The following is a 16839-nucleotide window of genomic DNA, read 5'->3' as shown; positions in this document are numbered from 1 at the left end:
TGAAGATGAAACGTGGCTGGGTCTTTCAGCATGACAATGATCCCAAACACACCGCCCGGGCAACGAAGGAGTGGCTTCGTAAGAAGCATTTCAAGGTCCTGGAGTGGCCTAGCCAGTCTCCAGATCTCAACCCCATAAAACATCTTTGGAGGGAGTTGAAAGTCCGTGTTGCCCAGCGACAGCCCCAAAACATCACTGCTCTAGAGGAGATCTGCATGGAGGAATGGGCCAAAATACCAGCAACAGTGTGTGAAAACCTTGTGAAGACTTACAGAAAACGTTTGACCTGTGTCATTGCCAACAAAGGGTATATAACAAAGTATTGGGAAACTTTTGTTATTGACCAAATACTTATTTTCCACCATAATTTGCAAATAAATTCATAAAAAATCCTACATTGTGATTTTCTGGATTTTTTTCCTCATTTTGTCTGTCATAGTTGACGTGTACCTATGATGAAAATTACAGGCCTCTCTCATCTTTTTAAGTGGGAGAAGTTGCACAATTGGTGGCTGACTAAATACTTTTTTCCCCCACTGTATACACCAAATTTAAAGGGATGGCCTTAGATAAATGTACTGAAAACCATATTAAACCTAACAATAACTCCTAACCCTAACCCCTAACCCTAATTCTAACCCTAAATGTAACCCTAAAACTAACCCTAAAATAGCATTTTTCCTTGTGGGGACCGGGGAAATGATAGTAAAACCAAAAACACACATACTCTGATGTTAGAGGTTTTGGGGTCAGAGTTCCCTTTTATGTTTTTATTACAGTTCTTTATCATATGGTTAATAAGATGATCCTCTGCCGGCAGTAAACCCTTTTGATTAGTGTGTTGTTGGGGGAGGGTTTCACATGGCGATGTCTCTGCACATTTATGCATCTCCAACTGCATTATTTATGGTACAGTTTCTTTCTGAGATTGTAAATTAGAGATGAAGCCAAAATTCTTTAGAACATGTAGGAAGGCCAAATTCCTTAAACTAGTCAAGATACATGGCCAAAATTCTTATGAGCTCCCCATATAGGCCTACTCCAGTGTGGTGTTTGACTGGTGATGAAAGCACAGGACACGTCTTGAACATGTAAACCCTTTAACCTCCATGCCGTAGCATAGCATAGGCTCACAGGGAATACAATGCTGGCCATAATTCTGACTTTCTCTCTCTCATCCTGAAAGTTGCCATATTCAGTTGTTCAATCCCATTAAATATTGGAAGGTAAAGGAAAGTGTGTGTGTGTGTGTGTGTGTGAGTGAGTGAGAGAAACGTATTTCACAGCTGCTCCAATTTAACACTACACCGTGATAGGCGCATCAGTCACATACGCACACACCATGTGACCTGGCCTCCTGCCTAGGCTCATCCACAGCCCCTGAGAGTATGTGGAGGAAACCCCTTGGAGCCAATAAAGCAGGAAACCAATGAATAGAGAATATGTTGTTGCATAATCCCCCATAGGGCGACGCACAATTGCCTCAGCGTCGTCCGGGTTTGGCCGGTGTAGGCCATCATTGTAAATAACATGTTGTTCTTATCTGACTTGCCTAGTTAAATAAAGACAAAATAATGACAGATAAATAATCTATCCATCGGTGTGTGGCTGACTGATCTGCTGGGATTGACTGGGAGGTGGACAAGGGTCAGGGTGGTTGAAGTAGAGAAGGGTCAGGGTGGTTGAAGTAGAGGAGGGTCAGGATGGGGGAAGTAGAGGAGGGTCAGGGTGGGGGAAGTAGAGGAGGGTCAGGGTGGGGGAAGTAGAGGAGGGTTTGTGTGGGGGAAGTAGAGGAGGGTTTGTGGGGGGAAGTAGAGGAGGGTTTGTGTGGGGGAAGTAGAGGAGGGTTTGTGTGGGGGAAGTAGAGGAGGGTTTGTGTGGGGGGAAGTAGAGGAGGGTTTGTGTGGGGGAAGTAGAGGAGGGTTTGTGTGGGGGGAAGTAGTAGAGGAGGGTCGGGGTGGGGGAAGTAGAGGAGGGTCGGGGTGGGGGAAGTAGAGGAGGGTCAGGGTGGGGGAAGTAGAGGAGGGTTTGTGTGGGGGAAGTAGAGGAGGGTTTGTGTGGGGGAAGTAGAGGAGGGTTTGTGTGGGGGAAGTAGAGGAGGGTTTGTGTGGGGGAAGTAGAGGAGGGTTTGTGTGGGGGAAGTAGAGGAGGGTTTGTGTGGGGGAAGTAGAGGAGGGTTTGTGTGGGGGAAGTAGTAGAGGAGGGTCGGGGTGGGGGGAAGTAGAGGAGGGTCGGGGTGGGGGGAAGTAGAGGAGGGTCAGGGTGGGGGATAGAGGCAGGGTAGAGGAGGGTCTGTGTGGGGGAAGTAGAGGAGGGTTTGTGTGGGGGAAGTAGAGGAGGGTCTGGGTGGGGGAAGTAGTAGAGGAGGGTCGGGGTGGGGGAAGTAGTAGAGGGGTGGGGAGGTGGAATAGAGGCTCTTTGACTGACTGGGAGGCAGCAGCAGGAAGGGGTTTGGATGTAGTGTTTGTGTCCCTGGAGGCTGTAACTGCTGGCTGGCCTCCAGGTTCCGGGCCGGGCCTCCCAGGCAGCCTCCCCAGCTCTGGGGCTCACAGATTGGTGCTCTTGGGTAGGAGGGACTGGCAGCGGCCTTGAAAAACCGACATCTGGGCCGCATTTCACATGCTATGACCGCAACTATGCATCCCCCGATTTTTGTGATAGTGTTCTCTCTTTCACTGTGAGTTGAGCAGAAGGAGTTGCAGGGGCTCCTGTAAATATTATATAGGGGTCTGATATGTATAACTGTGGTGCGCCCTGCCCCCCCCCTTCTGAAAAAGGAGTGGTGTAGAGTAGGGGGAGGGACCACTCTCTGGGCCATGACTGAAAACACCTGCTGTGTAGCCCTCTTTAGACTGGCCCCAACTCACACAACTCAACGTATACACTTTCACAAACACACGTGTAGATCCCCAATGAATCATGCACATACTGTGCTAAGACATTGTGTTCCATATGCTTCCCTTTTCATCTCACCATCCCTCCAATGACGTCGATAAACAAAGCAATTATAAGCATCTATAAGTATTTTGTGTCAGTTTTCTACTAGACGTGTCATTTGATTAGGCCCTAACTGCATGTGGCAGCTGTGTTCTGATGTGACTGAGTGCTGATGAGATGGTTGTGTCCTCCGTGTCGGTCCCATAGATGAAGCACGTTGAGGAGCGCTTTGGAGAAGACGCCAACAAGGAGGTTCTGCTCATGTGCATCGGCGTCACGTCTGGTGTGGGCCGCCTCATCTTCGGCCAGGTGGCAGACTATGTACATGGAGTCAACAAGGTCTACCTACAGGTAACGCCTACTATCCTCGAGATCCTGCACAGGCCAGACCATGACTAGGCTGGTCTTTAATGACGCCCTATACCCCATATAGTTTGCTATATGTGGAATTTAGGGTGTCATGGTGTCATGCAGCTCCAACCCCATGCCATAACCATTACTGTATTCCGTTGATGCAATGATTGATGTAAAGATGCAATGCTGCTGTGTTCATCACATTTATATCTCCCCCCCCCAGGTGTCTTCATTCATGGTCATTGGCGTGATGTCCATGATGATCCCTCTGTGTCATGTCTTCGGAGGGCTGATTGCGGTGTGTCTGCTCATGGGCCTGTTTGACGGCTGTTTCATCTGCATCATGGCCCCCATTGCCTTCGAGCTGGTGGGCTCCCAGAACGTGTCCCAGGCCATCGGCTTCCTGCTGGGCATGATGTCTGTGCCCATGACCGTGGGGCCTCCTATTGCAGGTATAGTTCAGTGGACAAGCCAGGCTGCATCCCAATGCTCCACAGTTCTCCCGTCATAGATTTAACAATGGTGGAAACTCCCTCCAATGCTTAAACCAATCCAATGCTTTTATATTCATGACTGCGAGTGCACAAGAATGGGGATGCAGCCTCAGTGTCTCTAGAATCATAATGACATCATTCTGCTGGGGACAATAGGACATTCTGTTGCTGCAAGAGTAACCATACAGCCACTTGGTTAGTTTACACTGTTTGATATTAACATTTAGCTTGATGATGTAAAACGTTAATGCATTTCTCCCTGGAGTATGAGTTTGAGATTCATTGTTTTTCTAGAAATCTCTGGTGCCACCTGGTGTTTATCTGTGGAACTGTGAAAGTAAAGCATTCCATTCATACTCCACCTAACATAAAGGAACATACTGTAACTAATTATATTTAGAACATGGCAACTTCACACATTCTACAATTACAACTTGATATGAGTAGAGACATTATGTCATGAATATGATACTTGTGTAAGAAATTATATACCCTGTGGAAAATGTATGTAAATTCCACCACTGGAATGTTGAGTGCACAGTCGTCCATTCATGTTAAGCTCTTTCTCACTTGGATGTCATTCATATCCACATGAGTCATGTGCAACCTGTTTGCACTGTTGTTTGCACTGTACTACAGACAAAGCATCTGTTTTTCTCAGAAATAGACTGGCATTCCAGGGAGAGAGAAGGAAACTAAGGGAAAGTCAGGAAGTCATTCAACTCAGTGCTGCTGAGGGACGGGAAACAACCACAAGGGGCGACGGACAGAGGGGCCTTATTGGCTCTGACCCTAATCATTTTTACATTTTACATTTTAGTGATTTAGCAGATGCTCTTATCCAGAGCGACTTACAGGAGCAATTAGGGTTAAGTGCCTTGCTCAAGGGCACATCGACAGATTTTTCACCTAGTCGGCTCGGGGATTAGAACCAGCGACCTTTCGGTTACTGGCACAACACTCTTAACCACTAAGCTACCTGCCGCTACTACTCATACTTACCTGGCAAGGGAGTTACCGTGATTAAGAAGGCGGTCCACCCAGGGCGAGGCCCAGCCACTGCACCTAATCCACTGTCTTCACTGGACAGTAATAATCAGCTATGTTTGTGTTACAAGAGTGGGTTGGACACACTACTTAGGATCACTCAGTCCCAGCACAGATAAGCCTGCCTTTGTTTTATATCTGAGAGGACCAAATAAGGTGTTCACTGTGGTTTGTAGTTACAGGGTTATGCCCTCAGGACTGGGGGCATACTATAGCTGACCTGTGGGGTTCAGGAGTGCTGCTGAACTTTGTACCTCGTTTTTTTGAGGCCAGTTTTTAGGACACTGCATGAGTCATGATGAACGACTCCCAGATGTTGATTTCGCTCTCTCTCCAGGGTTCCTGAGGGACAGGCTGGGGAGCTACGACGTGGCCTTCTATTTGGCTGGTATCCCTCCCATCATCGGTGGGGCCGTGCTGTGTCTGATCCCCTGGGTGGAGGCCAGACGTATCAGGAGAGAGCAGGAGGAGGCAGCCAAGGATGGCACCCAGGAGCAGATGCTGGAGTTCAAGAGGAACAGTGGGGGTCAGGGCGATGCACTAGCATTGAAGACCGCAGACCCCGAATCTGTCATCTAAGTCTGTCATCCAAAACACACTCAAAACAAAGAGATACACCCAGACATACATACACACAGTTCATACTCACTTGCAGGCGCACACACTTGGAACTGCTGATTATTATATATTTTTTATATGATACAAATATAGACAAAATATGTATTGACCTGTGGTGTATGTGTAAACAATATTTTAATGGCTGCTTTTGTATGTGGGGAACATTCTGAAGTAATAATACATTGAACATTAATGTGATCTTGAAGAGCTATGCATTGGATTGTTGTTTTCCATCAATCTTCCAGCTGTTGAATTAACTTGAAGGTTAAAATGGAAAATGGGGAAATCTCACATCTTATATTTCTTACAAGGGAACACATGCTTTACGTGGGTGCATTTTGAAGGCTGCAAGCACTTATTTACATAAGAATAGCAGTGGCCGGTCTCACTAGCAAATTCTCCCGTTTTCAATGTGCATTCTTTAAGGGCAAATGTCCAATACAAGCTTAAATATAGATTTCAGACTTTGCAGAATTTTGAAAAGAAAAACACAAACTAGATTTATTGGGTTTGTTTTTAAAACTATATTTCAAATCAACACTGGGGACATAATTGACCATATATGGTATGTATTGTTTCTCAAATGACCCCAATCATCTCATAAGTAGTATAAGTAAGTGGGTGTTGCTTGTCTTGACTACAGTATAACAAAGATTTAAAAAAGTATGAAACGTATACTGCTAAGTAGATTTAACCGGGGAAAATGCTGTCAACCTTCAGTCAACATTTTTCTGTTTACCTGTGGGGTTTTTGATGGTCTCTTAAAACATGGCAAGATTGTGAATGTGTGGGGAATTTGTGAATTATGTTTTTGATTAAGTATGACCTGAGCATACAATATCACTTCAAAGAAGTGCTGTATGCGATAATGTGTGGGGAGGTAGGTCGTTTCTAGTGGTTGTAGGGTTTACTATTGTCTTAGTTTTAAAGGTGTTTGGGCACCTCAAGGGAGCAGCTTAAAGCACAATTAAAGCATCCCGCACATGAAATATCATCGTCGTCATCTCAAGGCTGCAGTAGTCTGGACCTGAAATAGGCCTGACTTTACCTGAGGCTGTATTCAGTTGTTATGATCTCTGATACAGTATAGCTTGAATGCTTATTTTCCCACCGTACACAGTGCCTGAGAATCCTTTTCAGTGTTTCTACATCAGAACCACCATCATCATTTTTGTCTACATAGTTTATAGCCAGCACAGAACAGGATCCTAAAACTAAACGTCTGACTATGCAATGTGAGTGAAGGATGAACGTCAATATTGATTTGTGGGGAGTCATTTACATGAAACGTGGATTAATTAATTAATATTATGAATTTATTTTTATTGTTGAAGTTGAGCATTATTTTGTCCCGCACATATAGTAAACCAATGTTATACTTTCAGCATATCTTCTAATTGTAGTAGGCTCACTCTCGCCACCATATTTCAAATGTAATTTGAGATGTGACCATCAATGCTTAACTTGACTCAACTATGTGCTCAGTTTGTTAAACTCTTGTTAGAAAAAAATATTTGTTTTAAACGATCATATTTTTCATATTTGTATTTATTTTTTTCTAGAGTTTTTTTTTAGTGGCTGATGTCATGCCATAATTGATGGGTGTTGGCCTTTCTCATTATTTGATATATTAAGGACCAAATGGTCCACCATTTTTATGTTGTATTGATTCTTCTGGGTGTGGCCTTGAAATGTAAAGAAAAGAAAATGGCTGATTTGTCTACAGCCAATTCTATTTATCAAAGCACCACCCTCAGGATAGTTTATTAGGCTTTTCAAACATTTATCACCCTCCTGCATTTAAAATCACCCTCCTGCAATTCAACAATCATTGATAATTATAAAGATTGCGCTTGGAGAACTTGAGAACCCACAACTTTTACAGTGAAGGATTTTGACTCGACAATCCCTTGACCACTAAGCACGCAGAAAAGTAATAACTTATTAAAATCCAAACTATCCAGCATTGTGGGTCATTGGTTTCTCCAAGGCAAGACTTGTGACACAATCTACCTCAGATGTCATGCACATTTCTGGTATTTTGTCCTAACAGTCATTGTGAGACCGAAACAGGCTGAAGGTTCAAACCATTACAAAACTGGCAACATTTCCCTTCCCCTCCACTGTATGTCCTTATTGATTATACAAACATAAGGAGAGAGACTGTGTAAAATAGTATTTCGGCTTCCTAGACGTCATTGTTTGCGCTGAAAGGGTGTGTTGCTGCCTATCTGTACCACAGAACAGTGTTTGTGTCTGAGAAGTACTTCAGTGGAATTTTGTAACCTGGGAAATGCAAATAAATCTCTAATTCTGAGAAGAAAAGTTGCTATCTTGAACTTCAATCTTGCTTTTGGAATTAGCTCTTTTTAAAGCTTTGAATTTTCAGTTTAATTTTTTGCTATTAATGTTCAAATGAAATAATACCCATGTCACAAGGAATGTTGGAGACGTGTTTTGTTTAGTTTTTCTAACTAGAGAATACCTTTCTAATAGGGCATTTCTAATTATATATAATTTGTTTTATGAAGTTGTTTATTTTTTTTACGTTTATGCTAATGTCAGTGTTAGTTATTTTGGGGGGACATCATAGACATACACAGTTGCACAATTCACCAATGAAAGCCTCAGGTAATTTCTCAAGTAATGGAAATTCCTGAAATTGTACCTCAGAGGTTTACTGAGATACCCCTTTGCCATAAACAATACTAATTGTTTAAGTATAATTATTGATTACAGAAATTATCTCGTACTGAATGAATTCCTTGCCATCCAAAGAAGTTTGTCACTTTTTGGGAATGTCCCAATATTTAGAGAATATAAAGTGAATGTAAAGATGAGTCTATGCATGTTCTATTTTTGTTAAGTGGCTAAAGACCAAATTCAACAGCATATTGTTTGAAATGGTGTAATAATATGTTTGTACTTACATATGTAGGTTATATATAGATTTTATTGCAACTCTTGCTGTACACAGGAGTGATTCAGTGTATATTGATGCCTGATAATGCAACTAGAATTCTGTAATGCATAATGTAATGTCACAAATATATACTTTTCAGCTTTCACTTTCACCCCATGTTTTCTGCATTGTTCTGTCATTTTCCTGGTTCACATATTTCTTTATGTAAACATTGTATATTGCTGATCATTCAAATCACCCATAGCTGTATGTAGTCATTTCAGCATGTTATTGCTTTTAAAAAGGTATTCATATTTTTTTAATTGCATGATTTGTGTTTTAATTTGATTGTATGATATGTAATAAACAACTCAAATTTAAAATACATCTTTTTAACAAAGGAATGACTCAATGGTTTATTTTTCTTGAGTTTCTCATTCATCACTTCAGTTGCATCATGGTAAAATTATTATAGGTCACACACTCGCAATTCGAGCCTTTCAACGCCTCTGTCAACCTATAGGGCCTAGTTTATTTAAGCTACTTATGTATTTATACTTTATGCTTACACACACACACCATTCTTCAGGCTCCTACTTTCTAATGCAAGGGTATACACGGAGTGTAGAAAAAATGATTAACACCTTCCTAATATTGAGTTGCACTCCCTTTTCCCCTCAGAACAGCCTCAATATGCCAGGGCATGGACTCTACAAGGTGTCGAAAGCGTTCCACAGGGATGCTGGCCCATGTTGACTACAATGCTTCCCACAGTTGTCAAGTTGGCTGGATGACCTTTGGGTGGTGGACCATTCTTGATACACACAGGAAACCCAGCAGCGTTGCAGTTCTTGACCCACTCAAACCAGTGCGCCTGGCACCTACTACCATACCCCGTTCAAAGGCACTTAAATCTTTCGTCTTGCCCATTCACCCTCTGAATGGCACACATACACAATCCATGTCTCAAGGCTTAAAACTCCTTCTTTAACCTGTCTCCTCCCCTTCATTTACAATGATTGAAGTAAATTTAACAGGTGACATCAGTAAGGGATCATAGCATTTACCTGGTCAGTCAATGTCATGGAAAGAGCAGGTGCTCCTAATGTTTTGTACACTTAGTGTGTAAAACAAAGGGTGATTGCATTGTGTGCTGTAATCCAATGTCAATATTGGACCACCCTTTCATTTATCGCTTCCTCTAACACATTTTTTACAAGTGTAAATCATTGTTATGTAGTCGTGCATGTAAAGCACAGAAGCACAAATATTTCTAATGATTAAAAAAACATCTCACATTTCTAGTATGACCGCTAGATGTCTCTGTTTTCAATGAATGAATTTCAATCATGTGACGATGTCATCCATATTAATGTCATACACTTGACATATGGAACCACGGCTTTTACCCTCAGCCAACGTTCTCTCTATCCGATTATTCATGCAATTAATGACTGAATGAACCGAAAAGATAGTACGATATCAGCAAGTCTCGTTCAAGGAACGGTCAGTGCGCGCAGTTTGTTTACCAAACGCACTGGCGCAAGCTTGCCGAACCGCAGGATACAGCGCAGCCATAATTTGACAGCTCGACAATGTCTGCCTCGGCCGCCAGAGATCCTGTTGTGAAAACGAAGCATGTTCGTTTCGCTAGAATGGAGGAGGATGATAATAACGATGACCAAGAGGAACATACTCTGTTTGACAAGAGGAAAGACACGAGGCGAGGGGTGAAGAGTGTAATGAAAGGGAGGAAGAGGAGTTCGAATTCGGGGTTCGATGGTGAGGTTGAGATAATCGGTGGAGTTAGCAGCGCCAGCGGTTCTGGAGGCTACAGCCGCTGGATCATCACCTTGGCGCTCTGTGCATCATTCCTCGGACTGGTAATGACGAGTGCTTGTTATTAGGCTAGTAGGTCAGCCCAAGTGACTGAATTTGACCATTTTGTCAACATCAAGGCCCTGAAATGAGCTACTATCATTCTATCAGGGGTGTATTCATTAAGGAAAACGTTTACCGTTTAAGAACCAAACAGAGCAAACCGAGAGTTTCTGTTAGACAAATGCAGGTACCGGTAGGTCCCTCCACGTTTCGTTCCGTTTGCTTCCGTTTAAGAAACGTTTTGCAACAATATTGGCGGAATGAATACTCCCCTGGTTTATTGCATATTTTGGTTTGCATGGAAATTATTATTAGGATTTTGTTTCCCTATCCCCATATCTTAACAAACACTCAAATGCAGGTTGTCTTTAAATGTTTAAAGCTTAATCTTATTGTACACGAGTCTCACATGGTTAATGTATGTATTCCCATTCAATAAGATCTAGCCTTTCCAAGTTCTGTGATTGTGGTTACTTTATTATTCTCAAGTAAAATTAGCGTTGTTAGGCCTATATCTTGAATGAGCAGGATCTGTAAAACCAGCTAGGTCACCCGTGATACAAGTCAGTATTCGAAGTCCATCCATGTCTGAGGACGTGGAAAACGGCCAACATGGGCAACAGTTAGCGCTGTTACCTTCAAGTAGGTTTCGGTTTTAATAGGGCATTGGAAGGCGATGGGCGTAAGCATATGCTTCTGGTGCCAAAGGTAGCATGTTCGACCCCAGCGATAGAAAGTTGTTTTTGAGATTTTTGTTTTAAGCCTATGCCAAACAATAACCCTTGCCTTAAACTTCCTGGCACCTGGCCAAATGTACAATTTTGAATAACTGTCTTCTTAGAAAGGGACATGAAAACAACATATTTACATTCTTTACCATTGGCTGCCACACAAAGTTCAAAATATATGTATCCTAGAAAATGATAGGGACTTAGATGTTACCAATGTTTGCCTGATAACTGCACAAGGGGCAGGGCTGTATCTTACATATACTTGACAATACTAGTAAGTGTTTTTTTATTATTTCTGTCTTCCAGGGGATGTGTATCTCTGTTTTAGGCCCCACGTTTCAAGACCTGGCCATCAACGTCAACCAGGACATCAGCAATATCTCCTACATCTTCATAGGCCGCTCCATGGGCTATATAGGTGGCTCTGTGTTGTCAGGGATTCTCTTTGACTGCATGAACAGCCTTCTGCTGCTGGGTATGTCTAACAAATTAAAATATACATAGACTTAACTCAAACCGCAAATACATAGTGTCCGTTGGCAAAAAACAACAACATATTTAACCTCTAAGCTTTGTGGTCCTGTGTGGCTCAGTTGGTAGGGCATGGTGCTTACAATGCCAGGATTGTTGGTTTGCCAGGGCCATCCATATGAAAAATGTATGCATGCATTATTGTAAGTTGCTTTGGATAAAAGCATCTGCTTAATGGCATTTATTATTATTATTATTATTATTATTATTATTATTATTCTGAACAAAAATATGAACCCAACATGTAAATAGTTGGTTCCATGTTTCATGAGCTGAAATAAAAGATCCCAGACATTTTTCATATGCACAAAAAGCTTATTTTTCTTAAATTCTGTGAACAAATTTGTTTACATCACTGTTAGTGAGCATTTCTTATTTGACAAGATAATCCATCCTCCTGACAGGTGTGGCATATCATGAAGCTGTACTGAGAACAAAAATAAAACACAACATGCAACAATTTCATAGATTTTACAGTTCATATAAGGAAATCAGTCAATTTAAATTAATTCATTAGGCCCTAATCTATGGATTTCACATGACTGGGCAGTTGTGCAGCCATGGGTGGGCCTTGGTGGGCCAATCAGAATGATTTTTTTCTCCCACAAAAGGGCTTTATTACAGACAGAAATACTCCTCAGGGCTGGCGTGGTTACACGTGGTCTGCGGTTGTGAGGCCGGTTGGACGTACTGCCAAATTCTCTAAAACGACGTTGGAGGCAGCTTGAAATGAACATTCAACAGCTCTGTTGGACATTCCTGCAGTCAGCCTGCCAATTGCACACTCCCTCAACTTGAGACATCTGTGGCATTGTGTTGTTTGACAAAAAAATGTAAGTGGCCTTTTATTGTCCCCAGCACAAGGTGCACCTGTGTAATGATCATGCTGTTTAATCAGCTTCTTGGTATGCCACACCTATCAGGCGGATGGATTATCTTGGCAAGGATAAACAGGGATGGAAACAAATTTGTGCACAACATTTGAGAGAAATAAGCTTTTTGTGCATATGGAAAATGTATTTGTTGCGTTTATATATTTTGTTCAGTGTCATTAAACAACATGATCATTACATAGGTGCTGGGGACAATAAAAGGCCACTTTTAAAATGTGCAGTTTTGTCACACAACACAATGCCACAGATGTCTCAAGTTTTGAGGGAGCGTACAATTGGCAGGCTGACTGCAGGAATGTCCAACAGAGCTGTTGCCAGAGAATTTGTTAATTTCTCTACCATAAGCCGCCTCCAAGGTCATTTTAAAGAATTTGGCAGTATGTCCAACCGGCCTCACAACCGCGTGCCCAGTCATGAGAAATCCATAAATTAGGGCCTTATGAATTGATTTCAATTGACTGATTTCCTTCTATGAACTGTAACTCAGTAAAATCTTTGAAATTGTTGAATGTTGCGTTTTATCTTTTTGTTCCGTATGTATTAGTGTACACAGCATGCACAAAATAGCCTTACTGTAAATGCATCACCTATGTTTATCAAAGAATGCTGTAGGTGTTTTTTGTGGGTGTTCATTACCATTGCATGGTGCACTGTATAACACTGTATCTTCATCACAGGCCTCTCCATGTTGGTGACAGCGTTTGGGATGTTTGCAATCCCTTTCTCTAAGACAGCCCTTCTCCTCACTGCTCTGATGTCCAGTATTGGAGTTTCTATGGGCTTTCTAGATACAGGTAGGAACAGACAATCTATCTTTAATATAGTAAATAGGTACCTACTTACTGCACAGTACAAGACATGGTCGTCAGTGAATGCCTCTGATGCCGTTTGCTCTCCTCTCTGGCAGGTGGTAATGTCCTGATCCTGCAGACGTGGGGGGATCAGGCTGGCCCCCACTTGCAGGCCTTGCACTTCAGCTTCGCCGCAGGGGCCTTTGTCTCGCCCATCATCGCCAAGCTGCTCTTTGGAACAGACTTGGACCTGGATGTGGCTACGAACGGCAGCATGGCAGCCTCGCTGGCAACATCAACCACCCTGGCAACATCAACCTCCCTGCCCGGCAACATCAACCTCTCCGCCAAACTCAACCTTCCCGCCTGTCACAGATATGTCCCAAATCTTGTCTCCTTCTACGCTCATGCGCTACAGTAGCAGCACCCTCAAGTCCATGTGGGCCTACATTGTGATCAGTGGTTTCATCCTGTTAATCTCCCTCCTCTTCTTCATCCTCTACGCCCGCCACAGGCCCTCTCAGGGCAGGGCCCAGACCCCCTCAGGGAAGCCCCTGGTGTCCAAGCATCACAACGCACTCATCGCCATGCTTTTTGTATTTTTCTTCTGGTACGTGGGGGCCGAGGTGGCGTACGGCTCCTTTATCTTCACATATGCTAAGGATTATATCCATATGGACGAGGCCCAGGCAGCAGGGCTCAACTCCCTGTTCTGGGGGACATTCGCTGCCTGCCGGGGCCTGGCCATCTTCTTTGCGCCCTGCATGCACCCAGGCACCATGATCCTACTGAGCCTGGTGGGCTGCACCCTGTCCTCCCTGTTCCTCACTCTCTTCAACAGGAACAGGGTGGCCCTGTGGCTCTGCACTGGTGTCTACGGTGCCTTCATGTCGACCACTTTCCCCAGTGGGATCTCCTGGGTGGAGCAGTACACCACAGTGACTGGTCGCTCAGCGGCAGTTTTCGTGGTGGGGGCGGCCCTGGGGGAGATGGTCCTGCCCGCCCTGATGGGCTTCCTGATGGGGAGGATCCATGGTCACCCCCTGCTGATGTACCTGACCCTGGCCAGCGCTACCATCACCTCCATCCTCTTCCCCTTCATGTTCTGGCTGGCCTCGTCCCCCAGCGGCCCCAGCAGGACACCCCGCATCAGGGGCCGCAAGGAGCCTGACGACAGCGAGTACCGCCAAGGCCTGCTGGACTCAGGAGCCAATGATGAGGAAGAGGAGCAGCAGGAGGATGACGAGGCAGACCAGTGGAATGACGCCGACTTTGAGGTAATCGAGATGGATGACGCCAGCCTTATAAACTCTCAGAATAAAGCATTGTTATCATCTCATAGCAAAGCGCTCTCATTATCTCCTAATAAAGCATTGTCATCTCCTAACAAAGGGCTCCCACCACCTGATGTTGCTGGAACTTCAGGCGACATCAGCGCCACATCTGTCCCGTCCACTACCCAGTCCCTAGAGCCCACAGTTGGGACCTCTTTCTCAGACACTCCCGCTCTGATCGGGGACTCACCCAGAGGGAAGATGCTGCTTTCCCTGGACCGGGAGAAGAGAGACTAGGGGCTTTATTCAAACCATATCGTTGAAATTCAGAGTTACAGCGTGATTGAAATTTAAAGGCAATGTTCCCACATTAGCAGAGAATGCATTCACGGTAAATGCTGCATATGTCAGCTCAATCGAAAATTACCTTTACATTTCTAGTGCGCAATCTGTAACGCTTCAGCGATACAAATTGAAGAGCCCTAAGCCCGGGATTCAATCAGATCAGCGGTAAGGCCGGGATTCAATCCAATCGCGCTTTCTATGCAATGGTCCTTCTAAAGGCAATGTTCCCGCATTCGTGTAGACCGCATTCACAGTAAATGCTGCATATGTCAGCTAAATCGGAAATTACCTTTTAAATGGCACAGTCACGAAGTGCGATCAGAATGAATCCCGCCTAAGGGCTCTAGTCTAGGTGTGAAATGCACCATCAGTGCTGTAAAGACATTATATATATATATATTACTACCAGTCAAAAGTTTGGACACACCTACTCCCCGACTCATCCCAAACCATCTCAATTGGGTTGAGGTCGGGGGATTGTGGAGGCCAGGTCATCTGATGCAGCACTCCATCACTCTCCTTCTTGGTAAAATAGCCCTTACACAGCCTGGAGGTGTCTTTGGTCATTGTCCTGTTGAAAAACAAATGATAGCCCGCTAAGCCCAAACCAGATGGGATGGCATATCGCTGGAGAATGTTGTGGTAGCCATGCTGGTTAAGTGTGCCTTTTTAATTCTAAACTAATCACAGACAGTGTCACCAGCAAAGCACCATAACACCTCCTCCATGCTTTACGGTGGGAAATACACATGCGGAGATCATCCGTTCACCCACACCGCGTCTCACAAAGACACGGCGGTTGGAACCAAAAATCTCCAATTTGGACTCCAGGCCAAAGGACAGATTTCCACCGGTATAATGTCCATTGCTCGTGTTTCTTGGCCCAAGCAGGTCTCTTCTTATTATTGGTGTCCTTTTAGTAGTGGTTTCTTTGCAGCAATTTGACCATGAAGGCCTGATTCACACAGTCCCCTCTGAACAGTTGATGTTGAGATGTGTCTGTTACTTGAACTCTGTGAAGCATTTATTTGGGCTGCAATTTCTGAGGCTGGTAACTCTAATGAACTTATCCTCTGCAGCACAGATAACTCTGGGTCTTCCATTCCTGTGGCGGTCCTCATGAGCCAGTTTCATCATAGCGCTTGATGGGTTTTGCGACTGCACTTGAAGAAACTCTCAAAGTTCTTGAAATGTTCCTTATTGACTGACCTTGTCTTAAAGTAATGGACTGTCATTTCTCTTTGCTTATTTGAGCTGTTCTTGCCATAATATGGACTTGGTTTTTCACCAAATAGGGCTATCTTCTGTATAACCCCCCCCCCCCTCCTACCTTGTCACAACACAACTGATTGGCTCAAACGCATTAAGAAGGGAAGAAATTCCACAAATTAACTTTTAAGAAGCACACCTGTTAATTGAAATGCATTCCAGGTGACTACCTCATGAAGCTAGTTGAGAGAATGCCAAGAGTGTGCAAAGCTGTAATCAAGGCAAAGGGTGGCTATTTGAAGAATCTTAGATATAAAATATATTTTGATTTGTTTAACACTTTTTTGGTTACTACATGATTCCATATGTGTTATTTCATAGTTTTGATGTCTTCACTATTCTATAATGTAGAAAATAGTAAAAATAAAGAAAAACCTTGGAATGAGTAGGTGTGTCCAAACCTTTGACTGGTACTATATAAATATATAATACTTATTGTATTCTAGAAGAGCCATGTCTCCGTCTCGAGAGAAACTTGTTTGTTAATGTCTGTGATTGTCATTTGCGTCTTTAGCTTAACACTCACATGTAAGGGCTCTATTTAATCACGACGTAACGCTGACCTTCCGCGAAACGGATTGAATTGAGCCCAGAATGTTTGATACTACAGATTTACAGTGTAATGTGACTTACCCCACAGCTTATGTCTACTACGTTATGAGGCTGTATGTTTTAGGGGAAATGTAAACATTTAGACCTCTTACAAACGGTTGCTGGTAGTGAAGAATCACTAATGTAACACTGAAAGTAGGTTCCTTTAGACGACGTCATT

General features: G+C 43.5%; 2 protein-coding genes and 1 pseudogene across 2 annotated transcripts in view; all 3 read left to right on the top strand.

Moving 5' to 3' along the window:
• The window catches only part of LOC121552684 (monocarboxylate transporter 10-like), a 77708-nt gene extending 68969 nt beyond the window's left edge, over positions 1 to 8739 (top strand). The window contains exons 4-6 of the mRNA XM_041865693.2: positions 3145 to 3288; positions 3515 to 3743; positions 5170 to 8739. Coding sequence (XP_041721627.1) covers positions 3145 to 3288; positions 3515 to 3743; positions 5170 to 5411 — 615 coding nt within the window. The 3' untranslated portion in view covers positions 5412 to 8739. The remainder of the gene's footprint in view (positions 1 to 3144; positions 3289 to 3514; positions 3744 to 5169) is intronic.
• Positions 4780 to 4926, top strand: LOC121553114 (annotated as a pseudogene).
• A 1001-nt stretch (positions 8740 to 9740) lies between the features above and the next one.
• On the top strand, positions 9741 to 15250 carry LOC121552397 (sodium-dependent glucose transporter 1). The gene is made up of 5 exons (XM_045213347.1): positions 9741 to 10235; positions 11271 to 11439; positions 13066 to 13182; positions 13296 to 13543; positions 13614 to 15250. The coding sequence occupies exons 1-5, from the start codon at positions 9948 to 9950 to the stop codon at positions 14748 to 14750; spliced, it is 1959 nt and encodes a 652-aa protein (XP_045069282.1). The 5' UTR covers positions 9741 to 9947; the 3' UTR covers positions 14751 to 15250.
• Positions 15251 to 16839: the final 1589 nt, after the last annotated feature.

Source organism: Coregonus clupeaformis, unplaced genomic scaffold, assembly GCF_020615455.1.
Source record: "Coregonus clupeaformis isolate EN_2021a unplaced genomic scaffold, ASM2061545v1 scaf0101, whole genome shotgun sequence".
NCBI lineage: Eukaryota > Metazoa > Chordata > Actinopteri > Salmoniformes > Salmonidae > Coregonus > Coregonus clupeaformis.
This window is presented reverse-complemented; position numbering and strand designations above follow the sequence as displayed.